This window comes from Polypterus senegalus, chromosome 4 (assembly GCF_016835505.1).
Source record: "Polypterus senegalus isolate Bchr_013 chromosome 4, ASM1683550v1, whole genome shotgun sequence".
NCBI lineage: Eukaryota > Metazoa > Chordata > Cladistia > Polypteriformes > Polypteridae > Polypterus > Polypterus senegalus.
Window position 1 is genome coordinate 133,316,074 of NC_053157.1, and position 21,781 is coordinate 133,337,854.

Below are 21,781 nucleotides of genomic sequence, written 5' to 3' on the forward strand. Positions count from 1 at the left end.
ATTTGGTAATTCTAGTGCTAATCAATATTGAATATACTGTAACTTATTTAAAAAGAATTATAACTGTTTTGGATAATTTTGTATTATTTGATCGTTTTCTGTTTTGCTATCTTTATCCTTAAGTAGAAAAGTATAATAAAGATTTATTTATGGCAAAATAACATACATTTTTTAGAATAGTAAACCAATTAAATTAAACATATTAATATGATATAAAAGTTTTTTTTTTCCCTAAAAGTAAGGACTAGAGTATATAAATAACAACAAACGTATCTGATTTAATCTCATTTGCGTATGCCCTTATTGTACTGTACAAGTTTAAGTCTGAAGGTATTGAAAGACAGCTGTATAAAAAAAAGTTATGATTAATTATAGAATAACATGGCAGCACAGACTTTAGCACTGGTACATCACAGTTTCAGGAGAATTGGTCCACACCCTGGTACATTCACTGTTTGTGAGGAATTTGTATGCGACTATGTGGGTTGTTTTCTAAATATGCCAGTTCTCTTCATAGATTACAAAGATATGCACGTTATGTTGTTTGACAACTCTAACTTAAGCACAATATGAGTTAGTCTGACTTGCAATGCACTGGCACCCCATCCTGGGTTATTTCCTGCTCCAAATGGTTGAATAAGCTCTAGGAAAGTGACATTTTTGAAAAATGTTTCAATATCTAGTGGGAAAAATTACAAAAAATTACTTTTTTTCCTGTCCTCTGGTTAACAGTCACAGGACTACATAGCAGGATCTTAAAATTGAATGCTTAAACACGTTACGATTGTGTGTTATAAAATATTTTTTTATTGAAACCTGATGATAAATAAATATACACTGCTCACAAAAATTAAAGGAACACGTTTTTTATTGGGCCTGGCATGAAATCAATTAAACCTGTCTGATAATTTTTTGGTTGGTTAAGCAGCTGAGGTCATTGTTAATCACTTTCAGCTGTATTGGTATTCATGGACTTAACGACAGGTGCACTAAAGTGGCAACAATTAGAAAACCCTCAAAACAGGACTGGTTTTACATGTGGAGGTCATTTCAAGTTTCTCCCTCTTGATCTTTTTTGGCTGGTTTTCCACTCGTGCTAGTTTTGGCTTGAGTAATTATCTCTACTGGCAGTATGAGGCGATTCCTTAACCCTACAGAAGTTGCACAGGTTGTCCAACTTCTCCAGGATGGCACATCCACATGTGCTGCAGCAAGAAGGTTTAATGTGTCTCCCAGCACAATCTCCAGAACATGGAGGAGATTTCAGGAGACTGGCTGTTATTCTCGGAGAGCTGGACAGGGCCGTAGAAGGTCCTCAACCCATCAGCAGGACCGATACCTGCTCCTTTGTGCAAGGCGGAACAGGCTGAGCACTGCTCGTGCCCTACAGAATGACCTCCAGAGGGCCACTGGTGTGAATGTCTCTACCCAAACAATCAGGAACAGACTTCATGAAGATGGCCTGAGGGCCCGACGTCCTGTAGTGGGCCCTGTGCTCACTGCCCAGCACCGTGGAGCTCGACTGGCATTTGCTCAAGAACACCAGAATTGGCAAGTCCGCCACTGGCGCCCAACACTTTTACAGACGAGAGCAGGTTCACCCTGAGCAGCTGTGATAGACGTGAAAGAGTCTGGAGAAGACAAGGAGAACGATATGCTGCCTGCAACGTCGTTCAACATGACAGGTTTGGTGGTGGGTCAGTGATGGTCTGGGGAGGCATATCCATGGAGGGACGCACAGACATCTACTGCGTAGGAAATGGTGCTCTGACTGCCATAAGGTATCGAGATGAAATCCTTGAACCCATTGTCAGACCCTACGCTGGTGCAGTAGGTCCTGGTTTCCTCCTAATGCACGACAATGCCCGGCCTCATGTGGCAAGAGTATGCAGGCAGTACCTGGAGGATGAAGGAATTGAAACAATTGAATGGCCTTCACGATCCCCTGACTTAAACCCAATAGAACATTATGTTTCGGTCCATTAAGGTGCCGCCAGGTTGCTCCTCAGACTGTACAACAGCTCAGGGATACCCTCATACAGATCTGGGAGGAAATGCCACAAGCCACCATCCGTCGTCTCATTAGGAGCATGCCCCGACGTTGTCAAGCATGCATACAAGCTTGTGGGGGCCACACAAGATACTGAAAAGCATTTTGAGTAGCAGAAATTAAGCTTTTGAAAAAATGGACTAGCCTGCCACATCTTCATTTCACTCTGATTTTAGGGTGTCTACACAATTGAGCCCTCTGTAGGCAGAAAACTTTTATTTCCATTAAAAGACTTGGCATCCTTTTGTTCCTAAGACATTGCCCTGTCGTTATTTGTATAGATATCCAACTTCATATTGAGATCTGATGTATCTAATGTGTTTCTTTAAAGTGTTCCTTTAATTTTTCGTGAGCAGTGTATTTAATAAGTTATAATGTACTTCAAAATTAACTTATTGCAGCCTAGTTTCTGATGACTCAATTTGTATTATAGGTTTAATTTCAATAAGTACTTACTGTAATTCCTGAAAAAAATAATTAGGTGCCTCTGAATGAAATGTGATGTTTATGCATTCTGTTTAAATTGTCTGGATAGGAGCATGGTTTTGAGGGCATTTTTTGTTAGCTTATGTCTGTGTTTCAAATTTGAGCTTAATTATGGGATATGCCATTTATTTTGCAAGATATACTGGAGTATTGAGAGTACAATAATAAAGATTAGAGACAGAAGCAGTAGACAAGCACAGAGACAAATAAAAACTCTGGAGTCTATCCCCATGAAACAAAAGCAAATTTCTACCTCAATGAGAGGGAAAGACCAGACAAATAATAAAAAAAAATAATAATGTGAAGATGGCCAGCTGCCAACATGACTGATTCTCAGATGCTGGAAAGTTGACTCTCTAAGTGATACTACTGGCTTACCAGAAAAACAGACCAGGCATTCAAGAAGGAATTTAAGGAAAAAAGGTACTAAATTTTACTTGTTCTACTACTTAGTCCAAAATGCCAAAGTCCTCATTCTTGAAAAATCTACACCAAAAGCAAAACAAAATACTTAATTTTATTATTATTATTTAACTTTTTAGTCAAGCAAAGCAAACCTGATCGTTTTTCCATTCATGACAAATTAAAAAAAGCAGAAAAAATAAAAATCCTGACCATCCACCATTTTCATGAGACTGATAAGAACTGATTATCGTTTTATATTTTATAATAAAACAACTGAAATTGTCCCTTTGACACAACTTTATGAAAAACAATTCACATCTTCCTAAATATGCAAAGGGAATTTACCCTTTACATAGATATTTTAGTTCAGTCATTATCCTCAATTTAAATACTTGGGATCTACATTGATTTTCAAAATGAAAGTTTGACTGACTGATTTTTTTGCCAAATTCTGACTTAAGTCCTTGTAAATAATTAATTCAAGCTAAAACACAGTGATATAATGACACATCCTGCCTGCAGTGAGTTTTACACTAGCAGTATCTATTAAATGTAAATGAAGCATAGTGTACATGAATGAAAATTCCTCTTACTTGAATTTAAAATAGAGGTGTTTGTCTTTCAATTCACATGGTGGAAATAAAAAAAAAGTGATTGATTCTATTGTAAAATTTTCCATTCATTAAACTTGATTATTCTAGTCATGTTGAAAAAGACAGTCAAATCAGGTATTCCCCTAGAATAAAGCATGAATTTGCTCCTTAAAAATCTAAATATTACAATTAAACACTAGTGGAAAAGTAATTGTATGTCATTTTTCAAGTGGTAAACTCAGATTAAAAATATGGCCAGCAGTCTGCTAGCCAGTTTTCCTCACCAGTTACAGAAACTGATAAGAGCAAAGGCCAGCTTAAAGGTGTAATAAGTCTGCATACCCCTATGGTACAGACCCATACATTAAGTAAGCCTGCTGTTTTTCAGAGTGATCTTTAGCAGAATGAGACTTAAGATGTCTGTTTTCACTTCACAGATGAAGTGCTAGCTTTGGTTATTAGCTTCATTATTGCCTCATTAGTGTGGTCATTATCTCATAACACCTCTCAACTTTCAAAGCATGAATCAAACTAACAACAGTACTGTACTCCAGAAGATGAAAAAAGTTACAGTGTTATCATAATCAGTGAGTAATATGCAGTTGCCCATCTTCACCTTCTTACTAAGCAGTTTGCGAAATATCAGCAGTTATGCTGTACATTTAATAATGGGTTTACAACCCTGAAAATGAAAATAGCTATGCAAAAGCTATCAATATATTACAAAACCTTTGCTAACCAAATTTATCATAATTTTATAAAACAAGCATGCATGTAATTACTATGTAATACTCAAAATGTAATAATTATCACAGTGTATCTTTTAAATCAATTCAAATGGCTAAATACTATAATATTAAGATATTCATGGATCACTTAAAATTGAGATGATTTATGGATTAATTGCAACTTTTTTTCAAAATATTCCTGGTAAAAAGAACTGGACTGAGATTGTCACAGATTTGAATGATTTGTTAGGACCTATACATGAGAAAAAGGGGATTTGTGGTCCCTGCTCAACATCTGTCTTTCAAAATGGATGGAATTTAAAATATCCATTAATTAACAATACCAACGAAATGGGATATTGCAAAATCAGCTGTGGTGGAACAAAAGGTTTTATACTTTTACCTTCTAGACCAACCAATACCTACATACCAATACCAAGTCTGGAGAGTTCTGCCACCTGTGAACTCATTCTTATTTAAAAAAAAAAAGGACAGCCATTTTAAATTCATTTATATGCTTTACTTACCATACTGGGTAACAAATGCTATACAGCTGTCCACAATGACAGGAATGTCATTTTTACTGAGCTGCTGATCACGTAGTATTTTGCCATTTGTTCCTGAAGCTTTTCTTATTGTTGAACACCAAACAGTAAAATCAAGTTTATTATGACCATGAATGTACAAGGTTCTGTATTAAAAAAAAAATGTTTTATTGTTTTGGTAGCATTTTTTACTATAATTTCCTTTAAACTATATCAGTTTTTATAAAACAAAAATGAAATCTATGAATAATATCATAGCATTTTTTCTTTTCATAAGATATTCATAACACTATTATGAAATAAGCAAATAAAAAGCATGTTAGCTTTTAGACTGCTCTGACAAGTGTTATATTTATTCATATTTCTTTTAAAAATGGATCATCAAACTAGTTTGATCTGGGACCAAAATATCATACAGCAAATACTCTTGAGGCCATGCCAGACACCAAGTGCCCCATATCACCTCCTGAGTGTAAACACTTGACACACTTTTACCAACACACTCCTTCATTCATTCCTAGGCTATCTCATCCAATCATTTGCACATTCACTTCACACACAAGTCAAATCATTTCTAAATTGTCAAATTTATATATATATATATATATATATATATATATATATATATATATATATATATATATACACACAAGATAAGGAATGCTCAAGCAAATGTTCTACTGAATTATTTTTAATCTTATTCAAAATGTGCAGGCCCAACCACTTAATTTTTTTTTCATGAAAAACCACAATTTACACTCCAAACTAGGTATCAAAGTGAGTTAAGGTAGTGAAAATGTATCAGTCTAAATGTCTTAAGAGGAAAATTAATAACAATTGTCACTTTTGGGTCAAAAGTAAGTCTTTACAATGCCAACTTTACAAAATACCATGAAACAGTCACTATCATAAAACAGTACGATATGAGGCACTACTATCTTCTGAACCATGGCCACCACGGTCAGATGATGTAGCCAATAGTTTTAAGTGTGACACTGTGATCTGTGGGGGTTATTGTGTATTATTTTAGTAAAAATCCGTATTTGCTGAAGCCACAGAAACCAGCTGACAGTGTGAACCTGACAAAGAAATGAGATGACACAGGCTGCTATCTAAACATGCTGATGTACCCTGATCAATATATGGCCAGGGCAATAAGCAATAAGTGATTAGAGCAGGGCGGTACGGTGGCGCAGTGGTAGTGCTGCCGCCTTGCAGTAAGGAGACCTGGGTTCGCTTCCTGGGTCCTAAAGCATGGAGTTTGCATGTTCTCCCCGTGTCTGCATGGGTTTCCTCTGGGTGCTCCAGTTTCCTCCCACAGTCCAAAGACATGCAGATTAGGTGCATTGCCATTCCTAAATTGTTCCTAGTGTGTGCTTGGTGTGTGGGTGTGTCCTGCGGACGGCTGGCACCCTGCCAGGGAATTGTTCCTGCCTTGTGCCCTGTGCTGGCTGGGATTGGCTCCAGTGGCCATAAGCCTGTGTTAGGATATAGCGGGTTCATGACTGACTGACTAATTGATTAGAGCAGGTGCAAAAGGTGCTATTTGAGAGGAGAATTGCCCAGGTGGCAGTTGCCAATATCTGGCAAGGTTCATAAAAAACGTGAGTATATAAAATGCTACACATTTCTTCCACTATCTTTAAATTAGGAACTTTGTTAAACAGAACCTGCCCGATTTTCCTCATCTTGCACCCTCGTCCATGCTGGAAAAAATATCGCTCAATTTCAAGGAATTAGACACCATCTCTGCAATATATAAAATTATTTTACAGTCCCTCCCTTTCAAAGATCCAAGAGGACACTGGGAAAAAGATTTCTCACTCAACATATCAGAAAAGGAGTGGAAAGAAGCAATGCAGAGAATTCACTCGAGCTCCATATGCGCAAAGCATACAATTACTCAACTCAAAATTATATAGCAGGGATGGGGGTCGACTTGTTCTCAATCCTATTTTTTGTAAAAATTGATCGATTTGTATGGAATGATTACAATAAAATTAATAAAAAAAAAAACAAAAATGGAGAGAAACCATTTAGAAGCTAAAAGTCATTTACATGCTGCCTACACTCTGCCGGATTGGACTTGCATTCATCAGCATTCCCCACTGATGAACTGGATGATGACTGTACTGTTCCAATGGTTTCTCTTCGGCCTGAATATGTATGTATAAATGTTTCTACTATATTTTTGGTTGGGAATGAAAGTAACATTTTAAAACAAGTTAAATATATATGTCTGTTTTTATGCCATATTTCGCTTGGGATATGTACAAGGCGTCAGTATGTCCTGCATTCAATAAAGAACACAATCCCAGGGAATAAGTACCCCCTGCTGGAGGCAGATGCTCAGCACATGAAGACTGAGGGTTTTAAAGCAAGCTAAAATCACAGCAGGAAAATACTCCTCCATTCCCTAACACAACGAGAATGAACAGCAAATGCTTCCCTTCAAGCCACATGGATCCTGGCTAAGCACAATACATAATTCACTGATACTGGGGTATTAGAATAATGTGTTATAGTAATTGATTAATCATTTTATCCAATCTGTGAAACAGATACAGTTGCCAGCATCAACTGTTAAATGTGACATTCATGTCTTGGCAGATTATGTACAAAGTTGGGTTATAAAGGATGCCAGTCAGGCTGACAATACAGCAAATAGCTATCAATGAACCAACAGGCAGCACAGACATGGCACACTTGTGAGTTCATATCCAATATATTGATAGAACAGAATTCAGACAGGAACAGCAGGCACTTGCAGGTGAGGTTGGAAGGGGACTGAGCACTTGCCTCTTTTGCAATAAGTGACGCTTTTGAGCATTTTATACCTCTTGCATTATAATTGGAGCAACAAATGTTGAATGAATTACAAAGTATTATTATTTATTTATTTTTTTTTTATAAATTCTCTCCAGCGCTTTGCATGCCTTGTTAACAGGAATTCACTATCTGACTCTTTTAAACTGTTCGCATGTACCTGATTATATAGATGCCAGACACTTATAGACTCTAAAGAATTTTAACATACCTGAAAAAAAACTGAACCGGGGGATGGATAGGGGCAGGGTCTGTCACAAGGGGAAAAATCTTTAAGACAGCATACAGTATGCTGATATTTCTATTGTCACTTTCAGTCCCAATAGACACTGTAGTAACATAGTTAGATTCTTACATAATTGTTATTTTTATTATGATATTAATAGCCTCTGCCAGACTTTCTCCATTTAAATGAATGGTCAGCAGGAAGAAGACAGAATACATGTGTGTAAATGAGAGGGAGGTCAGTGGAATGGTGAGGATGCAAGGAGTAGAGTTGGAGAAGGTGGAAGAGTTTAAATACTTGGGATCAACAGTACAGAGTAATGGGGATTGTGGAAGAGAGGTGAAAAAGAGAGTGCAGGCAGGTTGGAGAGGGTGGAGAAGAGTGTCAGGAGTGATTTGTGACAGACGGGTATCAGCAAGAGTGAAAGGGAAGGTCTGCAGGCCTGTAGTGAGACCAGCTATGTTATATGGGTTGGAGACGGTGGCACTGACCAGAAAGCAGGAGATAAAGCTGGAGGAGGCAGAGTTAAAAATGCTAAGATTTGCATTGGGTGTGACAAGGATGGATAGGATTAGAAATGAGGATATTAGTGGGTCAACTCAAGTTGGATAGTTGGGAGACAAAGTCAGAGAGGCAAGATTGCGTTGGTTTGGACATGTGCAGAGGAGAGATGCTGATTAAATTGGCAGAAAGATGCTAAGGATAGAGCTGCCATGGAAAAGAAAAAGAGGAAGGCCTAAGAGAAGGTTTATGGATGTGGTGAAGGAGGACATGCAGGTGATGGGTGTAACAGAACAAGATGCAGAGGACAGAAAGATATGGAAGAAGATGATCCGCTGTGGCAACCCCTAACGGGAGCAGCCGAAGGAAGAAGAATAAGAAAATAAATACTTTTTGTTGGCTTAAAAGCAAAATATTTTGGTAAGTATTGGTAAAGATCTACATACCTTCCTTTTTCAACTAATAATAAAACATCAATCTTCCCCGCACCATCTGCTTGGGTGCTGATTGCTAATCAAAAAATTGAAATATAAAATTATTAGTACAAATATTTTATGACATTTTATACAATGTTTAAAGTACATCATTACCAATGACTAGAAAGAATATTTGCAAGCTAGCTGTTCTACCTGCCTAAAACAGGTTAATCTAAGTAATCAACATAGACCTCAGTTTTAACATTTGATATTCACCATGTGCCTTTACTATGCCATTTGGTATGGGATTTGTTAAAGCAGTGTGTATGTTTGAGATGTGCCATCAATTTGAATGGCAAATGCTGTGCATTTTGTTACTAAAAATGTTTGTGATTTTTAATAATCTCTATTATACCATCTTATTCACTTCTTACTTAACTGTAGTTTCGAGGCATGTCTAAGACAAACTGTACCATTTCTGATTTAATCTTGATTGATGCAATTATTATTTAAAACAATGAATCTTGTTTATTTATTCAATGTTGTGTAATATACAATTGTTCCTCATATTTTACAGTTAAAATTGAGGTAATCCATTACAATATGCTCTTAAGTAATACAAAATATTTAGGAAAACAATTCATAATTACTTACTGAGCTCTTGCAGCCGTTTCAAGTATATTTTTGCCTCTGTTTCACTGTCTTCACCGGAATAAAAATATAAACAAGATTCTTCAAGGGCAAACCATGCAACTTTCCAGTAATACAAGTTATGACCTTCCTTGATGAAGAGTCTTCCAATTAATTCATAATCTCTCTGTGCCAAGGTTTGAAAAGATGGAGGTATAAAATACTAGAAAAAAGGGCAAAAAAGGTAAAATATGGGAATTATCTTTCTTTGCCTACCTATCAAGCTGTTGTATAACATTAACTATTTTGACATAACATGCAGACCAAAAAACAATAATTTAAAATCAACTACCTTTTTAAAGAATGTTTTGGAAGTATAGAACTACTTCAGTCAGAACCGTTATTGAGCTCACTATCTACATTCATTCAATTGACCAACATTCCATCCACTAACCAGATTATCTAGATAGAGCTTATTCAAAAATTCAATTTATGCTTCCTTTACATTTGTTTTTGCATTGACCATGTATACATTTTTAAGATGTCAATACCTCTGTTCAGAAATCCAGAATAAAACTGGAATTCTATTTTACCAATGTATATACAAACAATTTTGAGAAAAAATAAAAATCACATCTGGTAGCATTGGTTCAGCATGTATGATAAATTGCTTGAGAGATCAGGATAGTCTGTCATGTAAATGATTGGATTCGAATGTCTTTTACATTCAACATACCCCTAGAACTCCATGTAGCAGGATGACCATACAAATTCCATATTCTGACAGGATGAGATTAAACTTGCCTAAGAACCACGGCTTTTTTGTTACTGCACTTGTGAATTTCTCCTTGGGGATTAATAAAGTATCTATCTGTCACTACAATGGATAAACTGGTCTGATCGAGACAAGAATTAGAACATTTAATAATGGTTGCAGTAACATTGTTTCATTTTCAAAACGAAGCGTTTGGACAGTCAAAAGGAAAATAAACATGGTATGATCAGAAGGTTGAATAGAAAGCTTTTTCATGCTTTTTATGATTTACAGCACTTCATAAATTTCCACATACTTACTGGTATAGCACATATACAGTATTATGGGTCCTCCAGTGTAGAGGTTTGGCCACCACTGAATAAGAAAAGCATTTAGGCTATGACCCCAATTTAATTTTCCCACATTTTGCACTTCCTGTATTAATGTTTACTTGAATGCTGGTCTTGACATTTAAAAAACTGTTCAAAAAATATTTTGAGGCTATGTTCACACTGTAGCTAAAAAGGATTCTATTCTGGTTTTATTTGCTCTTTATTGACTATTTAGATTAATTTTGCAAGTGAGCCAAATCTGATATTAGTGTGTACAGATATTTATACTGAATGTGCCCAGCATATGAAAAATGAATAAAAAATATATTGTCAGACAGATGCTGCTTAATTGAAGGATGCTGGCTGCTATGCTACTTCACATTGTTTCAGTGCATACTTCACATTGTTTCAGTGCATACTTCACATTGTTTCAGTGCAGAATCACTATAAATTCGTCAGCTCATGGAGGAAAGGAAGAAAAACTGCAAATGAAAGTTCATTGCTGTTGTTTTGTCACTGCCATATCTTTACAAAGACACCCGTGGACATGAAAAGCGACAAGACTAGTAAGAGTGCAATTTGGAGTGTTTTCAATTCAAAACACTTGTTACGAAAGGAATGAAAAGCCTTCCTGCAAAGCTTTGATTCCATGTTGTTTTTTTATTAATCATACTTCTCATATGGCTGACCATCCACAAGCATTACCTAGCAGGTAACCACCGAAAAAATCAGATTGTGATTCAGACATATGTATATAATACTCTGATCTACACCCTGTCAAGTAAGCGAATCAGCCACATGGCGCAATGACTGAGGCTCTTCCTCATGCGTTGACATCCGAAGTTCAATCCCCATAAGGGGATGCAAAAGTGTATACTGTATACCTAGCAAGCGCCAATAAGGGTGAAACGTGTCATTTTCTCTTTTTATTATTTCGCAGATGCTGTATAACATATCTGTGATCTGCTTCTTGCAACTGAGAGGACGTGGCAGATCTTTGCCGACTATCCAACCAACCACAAGCATTACTTGGTAGGTAACCACCCAAATAATCAGATTGCAGCTCAGACCTAAGAATGTAATACTTCCATCTTCACCCTGCCAAATATGCGAACCAGCCATTGTGACATAATATTAGAGGCTTCGTCTCAGGTGCTGACGTCTGAGGTTTGATCCCAATAAGGGGATGCAAAAATCCATACAACTAACGAGCCCCAATAAGGACAAAATACATGTTGTGTACTCTTTTTATTATCTGGCAGATACTGTAGTATATTTTGTATGAAAATTACCCACCTACAAAGGGCTGAATTCAAAAACACCCCGAAAATCAAAGTGAAAAAATGATGCGGCAGGTTAGTTCATTTTGCCGAAATTTCATTTCAGCAACTCAAAATCATACTCAGTAGTTTATATGGCCCCAACGTGCTTGTATGCATGCCTGACAATGTCTGGGTATGCTCCTAATGTGACGACAGATGGTGTCCCAGATCTTGGACCAGGGCATCACTGAGCTCCTGGACAGTCTGAGGTACAACCTGGTGGTGTTGGATGGACCGAAACATAATGTCTCAGAGGTGTTCTACTGGATTTAGGTTAGGCGAGCATGACGGCCAGTCAATGGTATCAATTCCTTCATCCTCCAGGAACTGCCTGTATACTCTCGCTACATGATGCTGGGCATCGTTGTGCACCAGGAGGAACCCAGGACCCACTACACCAGCATAGGGTCTGACAATGGGTCCAAAGATTTCATCCCGATACCTAATGGCAATCAAGGTGCCGTTGCCTAGCTTATAGAGGTCTGTGTGTCCCTCCATGGATATGCCTGCAGGACCATCACCGACCCACCACCAAACTGATCATGCTGTTCAATGTTACAGGCAGCATAACGTTCTCCATTGCTTCTCCAGACCTTTTCACATCTTTTACATGTGATAAGGGTGAACCTGCTCTTATCTGTGAAAAGCAAAGGGTGCCATTCGTGGACCTGCCAATTCTGGTATTCTATGGCAAATGCCAATTGAGCTCCATGGTGCTGGGCAGTGAGCACAGGGCCCCTTAGAGTTTGTTGGGTCCTCAGGCCACCGTCATGAAGTCTGTTTCTTATTGTTTGGTCAGAGGACATTCACACCAGTGCCCTGCTGGAGGTCATTTTGTAGGGCTCTTGTAGTGCTCATCCTGTTCCTCCTTGCCAAAAGTAGCAGATAACAGTCCTGCTGATGGGTTAAGGGCCTTCTACAGCCTTGTCTAGCTCTCCTAGAGTAACTGCCTGTCTCCTGGTATCTCCTCGAAGCCCTTGAGACTGTGCTGTGAGACACAGCAAACCTTCTAGCAATGGTACGTATCGATGTGCCATCATGTAGAAGCTGGACTACCTGTGTAACCTCTGTAGAGTCCAGGTATCGCCTCATGCTACCAGTGATGACACTGACTGCAGCCAAATGCAAAACTAATGAAAATAGATGAGGAGGGGTAGCCAAATGCAAAACTAATGAAAAAAGATGAGGAGGGAAAAATGACAGTGGCCTCCACCAGTTAAAACCATTCCTATTTGATGGTTGTCTCATTGTTGCCCCTCTAGTGCACCTGTTGTTAATTCCCCTAGCCATATCAATTGTGTTGCCTCGCCAAACACTTTCAGCCAATTAATGAAACAAGATGCAAATGGTTTATTTTTCATAAAAACTGTATATATACTGTACCTCTATAGCTTGGCATTGTACCAAGAAGGAGTTATACTTCTTAATGTGGACATGAATAGCAGGTATCTTCTATTAGTATTATGAAGTTTCCAAGGTAAAGGATCTCTTGTTAGTAATTCATAAACCTTTGTAGAGAAAAGCCAAGCAAAATGACACCTTTTATTGGCTAACTAAAAAGATTACAGTATGCAAGCTTTCTTGCCTGAAGAAGGGGCCTGAGTTGCCTCGAAAGCTTGCATACTGTAATCTTTTTAGTTAGCCAATAAAAGGTGTCATTTTGCTTGGCTTTTCTCTACATTCATAATGGCTAACACGGTACAACAACCTAGTACTATAAACCTTTGTTGAAAGCCATGTATTTCAGTAGAATTAATGGTGGTAAACTGTTATGCGGATGGCCCAAAAAAGAGAAGACACTCTAGACAAATATAGTTTATAACAGACATACTTGAACTCACTGCTGGAACTAGACTTGTGGTGCTTGCTGTATGGATCCTATATGAATTCTCATGTTGGCACATAAGGCAAAATCAAAATAGTTAAAGGTGTAATGGCATTTAAGTGACAAGGATGTGTATGACAGATCCAGATTTATTAAACGAGGAATAAAATATGTGAGATGTATGATAAGAATATAATTTCTCTAGTAGAGATGAAAAGAGTGAAAACTTATGTGCACGATGGTAATCAAAGTTTTGGATAAAACGCTAACCTGCTGTGCAGTTTCTCCACAGAATAGTTTCCAGAAAGGTGATTAGATTACTCAAAAACACCAAGGATGGTGCATTATAGTTTATATTAGTAGAGGAGGATTATCTCACTATGATTTCAGCACATACAGAGAAAAACACTGATAATGCTTTAGTGAATACATTTGATAGTGTGATTATTTAAGAGTGTTCAACTTTGTGGATATAGTATGTTCTAAGTTTTAATTTAAGCCATCTTATCACTCTGTTGTGATACTGGGAAGTGTCGACGTTCCATTCAGAAATTATAGAAATACTTGGAGGGGTGTGGTTGAGAGGACCAGATTGCTTGATCACAATATAAATAATAAAGTTCTTTTGGATTTTTGTGCTAGGTATTTTCACAACAAATACCATTTTCGAACACAAGACTGCTCATGAGTATACCTTCAGTCAAAGGTGGACAATCAGTTGTTAGCTAAAATAGACAGAGACCTAGGCAGAAGTTGCAAATACGTAATGAGAAAATTCTCTGAATGTTTAGAAGGAGCAGCCATTTGAGAAAGGATTCTACTGCAGACCATAGTAGTTGGTTTCCACTGCTATCAGACATTTCAGTGCTTCCACCCAGATGTACTTATTAAGTTTATTGATTGATGACTGATTGGATGAATTATCTGTTCTGTGAGTCTATGTTCTGTTTTTCATGTTTCTGCTGCTGTATGCATTTAAATTCCCCCATGGGATTACTACAGTTTATCTAATTTAATCTAAAAATGTAACCATAAATTGGTCATTATCATATAAGCACACCTATGGCCTACTTGTAAACACCAGTGGCAAGCTAGAAAAGAAGCATTCAATTCAGTGTATGAAGGCTAGCTGAAAGGGCCCATCAGTACAAGAATTGTGCAGCTGTGCTAATAATAAAGAATTGTGAACATTTGGTGTTTGGTGAAACTACAGAGAATTACTACAAGAAGTATAAGAAAGGGCCGGCATAAAGAGGAAGGGAACAGTAAGGAAAGAAACTGAAAGAAAAAAGGCTTAGAGAGTGAGAGCAGTATTGGGGGTGAAAGGAAGTGGACGAGCCAGCCAGCTAGCCAGCAGTAAAAAAGTGGTCAGTGCGGTCATGGGTCCCTGATGGAGTGAAGGGTTGGCACTCAAGGGACGGATCATGCCCACTGAATGGGAGAGTGGGTATGATTGTGGAGGAGTCCGCCCTAGGGATTTGAGGGACGGCTACAAGTGCGAGAACGAAGACGGGAGGACAACCGACCCCGAGTGGTCTGATAGACATTGACAGATGATGCCAAGACGGGGGTCGGTGGTGTGAGGACCATAGTGGCTGAAGTCTCTCCCGCTGAGCATGCCTGTGGTACGCTGGAGAGACTGGTAGGGAGCTGGACTTGGCTGGTGTGACCCCAATGTCTGCTACAAGATTTTAATCTTGTTTTAGCCTTGTTTTAAACGTTTGGATTTTACCTTTTTTTTTGTATGGATTATTTATTGATATTTTGATGCACTGCACTTTTATTTGGACACTAAGCTTTGTTGTAATAAAAGCATTTCTGCACTTTTGCACCTTTCTCCTTGCTTCATTTGTTGTTCTCATTGATAAGCTCATCAAGTTACATTATCAACGGTGTTGGGTTCGAGAGTCTCCTTGAAGAGAAGCGGGAGCATGGAGCAAAACCCACACCATCACAGTACACACCATTTACCATTAAAAAAAATCCACTTAACTCTTTTAGGGAGGGTGTCGACTTTTGTTGACAAGAGGGCTTGAGGGCGTATCGACAAAAGTCGACATCCAGAGGTAATGGTGACAATCAGCTTTTAATGGCAACAAAACTCACTGTTATGCCACAGGCATTCCCTCTCTGCTTCGAGGAATGTTAAACTCATTGACTCGGCATCTAATCATTGCGTATGCATGAGTTACAAAATGTAAACAAATGTAAACAAAAGCAAGATGGCATCGACATCTCATGAGGGAGTGAAGTGAGTGCAGAAAAGAAAATACTCAGCAGACGATGTTTTGCGCATTATCGCAGAGTCGGACTCTTGATTTTTCAGAATCTGATTTTGTTGACAGTGATCAGGAGATCGAGCAGGAGAGTGAGGAGCCAGCATCAGCTGATCGGACACCAGCCGATGCTGCCCCAGCTGATCAGATGCCGATGCGCCTACGGCAACGATCGCATGGTAGAAATACCCAGACATTGATCCGTGGGAGCCAAACTGGCTACTGGACTTCACAAGACGGCATGGCTTGCTGTTGGACACGACAGATTACCAGTCACTGAACTACTTCAATCTGTATTTTTCCTGAGGCTGCTTTTCAGCTACTGTCAGACAAGACAAACAGGTATGCAGAGCAATTTTTTGACTTGTGGGATGCACTTGCACCGCATTCTCGTTGTTCAAAGTGGAAACCCTCAACAAATAGAGATGGGACTAGACTGGCGATATAACTTCAGGGAGAATTGGTCCAAACGTGCTTTGTCCCCTGTTGGCTTTGGACAGGTTATGCCACGTGATAGGTACGTGCTCCTATCCCAAGGGGTGAGCTAGGCTATAACCCCATGTATAAAGTTCAGCCCCTGCTTGACATTGTGGAACCAACATAAAAAACATTTTATCAGACTGGCCATGATTTATCTGTGGATAAATCTATGATAAAATACAAGGAAGCCTTTTTTTCCTACAATATATTCCAGACAAGCCCACAAAGTATGGCATAAAGGATTTTGTACTGGCAGAAGCAAACACTGGTTTTTGCCTGAAAATAATTACATAAACAGAAAAGTATTCCTTTCAAAGAGGGAACTGTCCCATGACAAGTCAGGTTGTGTTGGAGCTGCTTCAGGGCTATGAACATTGGGTCATGTTGTGTACATGGACAATTTTTATACATCACAAGAATTTTTCATGGAGCTACAGAGCATCGGAATTGGAGCTTGTGGCACAGTGAGGGTGAACAGGAGACACATGCCTTCACAGTGGAAGCCAGACAGGCTGAAGATGAAAAGAGGTGACTTTACGGTTTTCATGCGGGCAGATAACTTCGTGGAATTGGCATGGCACGATGTCAAACGGGTGACTTTCCTGCAACATATGAGGACAAAAAATACAAACCTGACTGTGTTGTATACAGCAACAGACACCTGAAAAGGAGGCACCAGTGCAACACATATTGTAAGCAGTGCAATGTGGCAATGCATGCAATTGGCTGCTTTGAGTGATTTGTGAAATCATATAGTATGCAGGCTCATACAACATGCAAAGCAGTAACATCAAAAATAAATATTTTTTGTTGATTTGATATGTTAAACCATTGCTTTGTGTTCTTTTTTAAAAAGAGTTAGTTTTTGGAAAAATATTCAGCCCTGAGAGAAAAGAAACAAAACAAAATTAGCCCTAAAAGGGTTAAAGAGGAGGCAGGTCAACATATTTTTTGTCTTATCTATTTCAATGTTTTTCAAGGGCCAGATATAAAGGCACAGACCAAAGTCAGAAAGTACCCATCCTACAAACCAAGAAATCACATTTTTGCAACATATTAATAATAATAATAATTTTTTGCATTTATATAGCACTTTTCTCACTACTCAAAACGCTCAGCAATTGCAGGTTAAGAGCCGTGCTCAAGGGCCCAACAGAGCAGAGTCCCTTTTGGCATTTACGGGATTCGAACAGGCCACCTTCCGATTGCCAGTGCAGATCCCTGGCCTCAGAACCACCACTCCGCCTTGAGAATGTTGTCCATTGTGCCTCAAATGACTGTGATATCTGGTGTATACTTGAGCAGTTTACAGCTGAACATGACACTTTTGATAAGTTAGTTGTCACCTTCAAATCTATGGTCAGGAACCTCTTCCTGAAAACAGTGGTTTCCTCTAAGATAAGGAGTAGTGTAAGTACTTTACAGTTTTATTAATGAACAAAGAGGCTAAAACGGATAAGAGTCATGACTGCAGTATGGTACCATAAGGTGTAAGTAAGGCAGGCACTAAATCACAAAACTCTTTATTTACTGGAAGATGTCTATACACTTCCTCTGTGATGGTCTCAAGTTTTGGTTTGTGACAAATAAAGGGAATGGATGTAATAAACTATTATGATATTTTTGCACAGATGGGCTCAACCTCCATTACATGATGAGAAACTGAATAACACAGAAGGCCTACAGAGTAGTCAAATTGCTCCTCAGAATTAAGGGTAGCCAGGTGAAGTGGTTTGGTAAATCTAATTAAAATGGGATCTCTATCAGGGATGACTCAAGATCTGGAGATCCAAGGGAAACATAGGACATACTGAGGTTGAGGGCATTATGTCTCTCATTTGTACTGCAAATAATTGAAAGGTGTTGGAGAATGTTATTCAAGTTAGGAAACCTCCTTTTGATAAATTAGGTATAGTGAAGATCAGTTTAACAGAGGCTGAATAAAGAAAATTCATTGTCTTATGAGGTGACAGATTTGGGTGATAATAAAAATAGTCCATTGACATGTTTACTTGTAACACATAGCAAAGTCTGTGGCATGCAGTAACATTCCTTTAAAGATATTTTTTAATAGTACATAGTCTTGGTGTTAATTATTTAAAGGTTTTGTGAACATAAACTCTATAGCATGGGCTATGATATATCTATCCATCCATTATCCAACCCGCTATATCCTAACACAGGATCATGGGGGTCTGCTGGAGCCAATACAGGAACAAACCCTGGGCAGGGCACACACATAAACTCATACACCAAGCACAAACTAGGGGCAATTTTGGATCGCCAATGCACCTAACCTGCATGTTTTTGGATTATGGAAGGAAACCCACACAGACACAGGGAGAACATGCAAACTCCATGTAGGGAGGACCCAGGAAGTAAACCCAGGTCTCCTTACTTGCAGGCAGCAGCGCTACCACGGCGCCACCATGCCGCCGCTATGATAAATTTTGTGTAAATTTCCCAAGAAATATTGATGAGTTATAGCATATCACCAACAGACACAGTCCACATGTTACAAAATTGGCTCGACAGTTCTCAAAGTTATTAACCAAAAATTCACTCATTAAATTGAAACATTAAAAATCAAAAAGCATTTTATCCAGAAAATGGGCATATACAGTATATATGTTAAATAAAAAAGATCACTGTGATTTCAAAGCACAGATGGGCAGTGACTAGGCTAATTGAACACAGTACTTGAAACTATGAAGTCACAATGCTAACTACTGTACCAACATTACAATAATACAGGGCTTAAACCTCTGCAAAATAAAAATGCAGAAGAAATATTAAATCAAAAAGAATATGGTCAAAATCTACATTAAAGAGTGTGTCTCTTCATTTTAAAATGCATATGTTAGATTTGTATTGTTTATAACTCTAAGTTATGTTTATTTAATGTAAATTAATGAGGGATATTGTCCTAAACTTCACAACCTTGGTCAAACTTGCCGGCAGGTTTCTAGTTACAAAGAATATATTTGCATTGAACTCAAGGCACACAATACATGAAATGCAAACCACAAGTATCTCAGACAAATAATGGCATAATTTATCATTGCCAATCTAACAGAAGAACAGTGAAAGCAAAATATAGTTTCTTGATGAAACTCTTATGATTATGTACATTACATTAACCTTTGTCCAGTGAAACAGCTTTAACAATTTTACCTATTCATATGTGCAGGTCATGTAATTGACATTACCTTGCTTATTGCCCACACCCAGTCATGCTGAGATTGTACAGTTTCTGCTCCAAACAGAAAGACTCTTTCAGACTGCAGATATATCTCAAAGGTAAAGACAGCCCTAGAACAACAAGGAAAACAAATTCTATGAAAACTAGAATGTAAAGATGCAAAATGTATCCTGTTACTGTTTACAAAATCAAATATTTTTATTTCTAAAATAATCAAAAATCTTATACAAAAGAAAAATTGCACATAGAATATACTTTGCCTTATTTCCCTAATGATGGCAGGATTATCAACATTCATCATCATTAGATATGAAAAAAAAATTATGTGTATTGGTCTATTAGTTAAATTGGGTTCTTCTTGGGTCTAAATATAATGAAAACTGGGTTAAACATTTTCCTTTGCCATATTTTTCATTTACAACTACAAGTTTAATATGTATGGACCACCAGGGGGTGTACCAGCCACCCTACCTGACACAGACAGCCAGACACAAGTTCAAGTCCAGTACACACGTTTTATTCACGTTAGCTTCGCTTTTACTTCACTCCCTACAGCACAGCACAACCAAGCACCAAATAATAGCACAGTCCTTTTCTTTTCCTCTTCTCTTCCGCCTCCACTCCTCTCCCAGGAAGCTTCGTCCACCTCCTCCCGAATCTGGCTCTCCGAATGCAGGGAGGCAACCTCTTTCATGTTGCTCCTGGAAGTGCTCCAGGTGGTTTATTAGCATTACCTGGAATCACTCCTGGGTGTGATGGAAGTTCAAGATAAGGCTCTGCAGCTCCCCACGGCATCCCCCACGTAACCCAACAGGGCTGCACCAAACTCCAACTGCCAGCGAGCCCAGTGGGAATCCATGGTGCCACAGCCACCCAGTAGGTCTGCACTCTAGCATCCCAAATGCCTCGCAAATGCTGTCCCCTCCGGTCCTTCCATCAGAGAGATGTCCAGGCCAGGAAAGGGCCACAGCCATCTGCCGCGTATGATAAGAAATGATTGATTAAACACATGCAGTGAAAACTTAGAAAGGCTAAAGACGAAACATTTAATTTTCAGGTTGGATAGCCTATTTGTATTTTATATATTACATTTCCCATAAATGGTAAAAGTCCACGGAAGTAATGGGCTATAGAGAAGCTGATGCAGAGTAAAATAAAATATATGACATGAAACTATTCAATTAGCTTAGCACAGCAAGTATACATTTAGGGGCATGATTAGAAAATTTCATCATATTAAGGATGATTTAGGCCAGTTTTGAAAGCTAACAGTATAGCATCTTCTACTAATAGCAAGGCAATTGATTCATTGTGCATAATACAAATCTATCAGATTGGTATATCACCTGTGGAGGGCATGGTTGTTCACATGTATCTGAAAATACTGAGCAAAGCTGTGCTGCATCCACAGTTGTAAAGCTGCCAACCCCAGACTTATTCCATGCACCTATCTCCCTCTGCCACTACCAATGTTAGTAATACTGTTTACAGTTATTTTTGTAATTGCGACTTGAACATTTATGAGGACACTGCTAACACCTACTCAACATGATGCATTACTAGAAGACTTCAGCAACACTATTACTTTTTATAACCACCAGAGTCATCAATATGCACCAGAACCTTCATTATGTTATTGAGCCAAGTATATCCAACTTGGGACCTATTTTATTGTTTAATTCTCATTATTTTACACACCAATAAGCATAATCATTTAGGTTTGTGTACATGATGACAACAGAGGGTTTGCTACAACAGAAAAGTAATAAAATGCAACTGATTTTACCATGCATATACAGGTATACTTATTAATACAGCCTTGTGTGTAAAACAAAAAGAAATCATCCTAACAGATTCAGGATATTATGTTTGAATTAGTGGTGGTACTGGATTACAGGCAGCAGGTTTAGTGATGTTCAACTTGTGCTTGAAAATATCCATGTTATACAGCATTTTGATCTTACTGTGTGTTCACATCTGCAATAGTCACAATTGTGATTACAATTTAAAATTCTCATTCCAGTGCTGATTTAGTTTTTAAACTCACACACGGCCCCATCTCCGGAAGAGTCGAAACCGTTGGAGAGCCAACAGGGTCGGGCCTGTTGAGGATCGGAACTGATGTGGTGTTGAGGCGTCGCCCGCTGCACGGCAACACTCGGGTCCCAATTTGAGGCAGCCCAT

The 21,781-nt window shown here is 38.3% G+C and overlaps 1 protein-coding gene across 1 annotated transcript in view; it reads right to left on the reverse strand.

Moving 5' to 3' along the window:
* zmp:0000000660 (arf-GAP with Rho-GAP domain, ANK repeat and PH domain-containing protein 2) overlaps positions 1-21,781 on the reverse strand; it is a 446,729-nt gene that overhangs the window by 143,706 nt on the left and 281,242 nt on the right. The window contains exons 17-20 of the mRNA XM_039751270.1: positions 19,605-19,707; positions 9,431-9,629; positions 8,807-8,870; positions 4,790-4,953 (exon numbers count right to left, since the gene is read on the reverse strand). Coding sequence (XP_039607204.1) covers positions 4,790-4,953; positions 8,807-8,870; positions 9,431-9,629; positions 19,605-19,707 — 530 coding nt within the window. The remainder of the gene's footprint in view (positions 1-4,789; positions 4,954-8,806; positions 8,871-9,430; positions 9,630-19,604; positions 19,708-21,781) is intronic.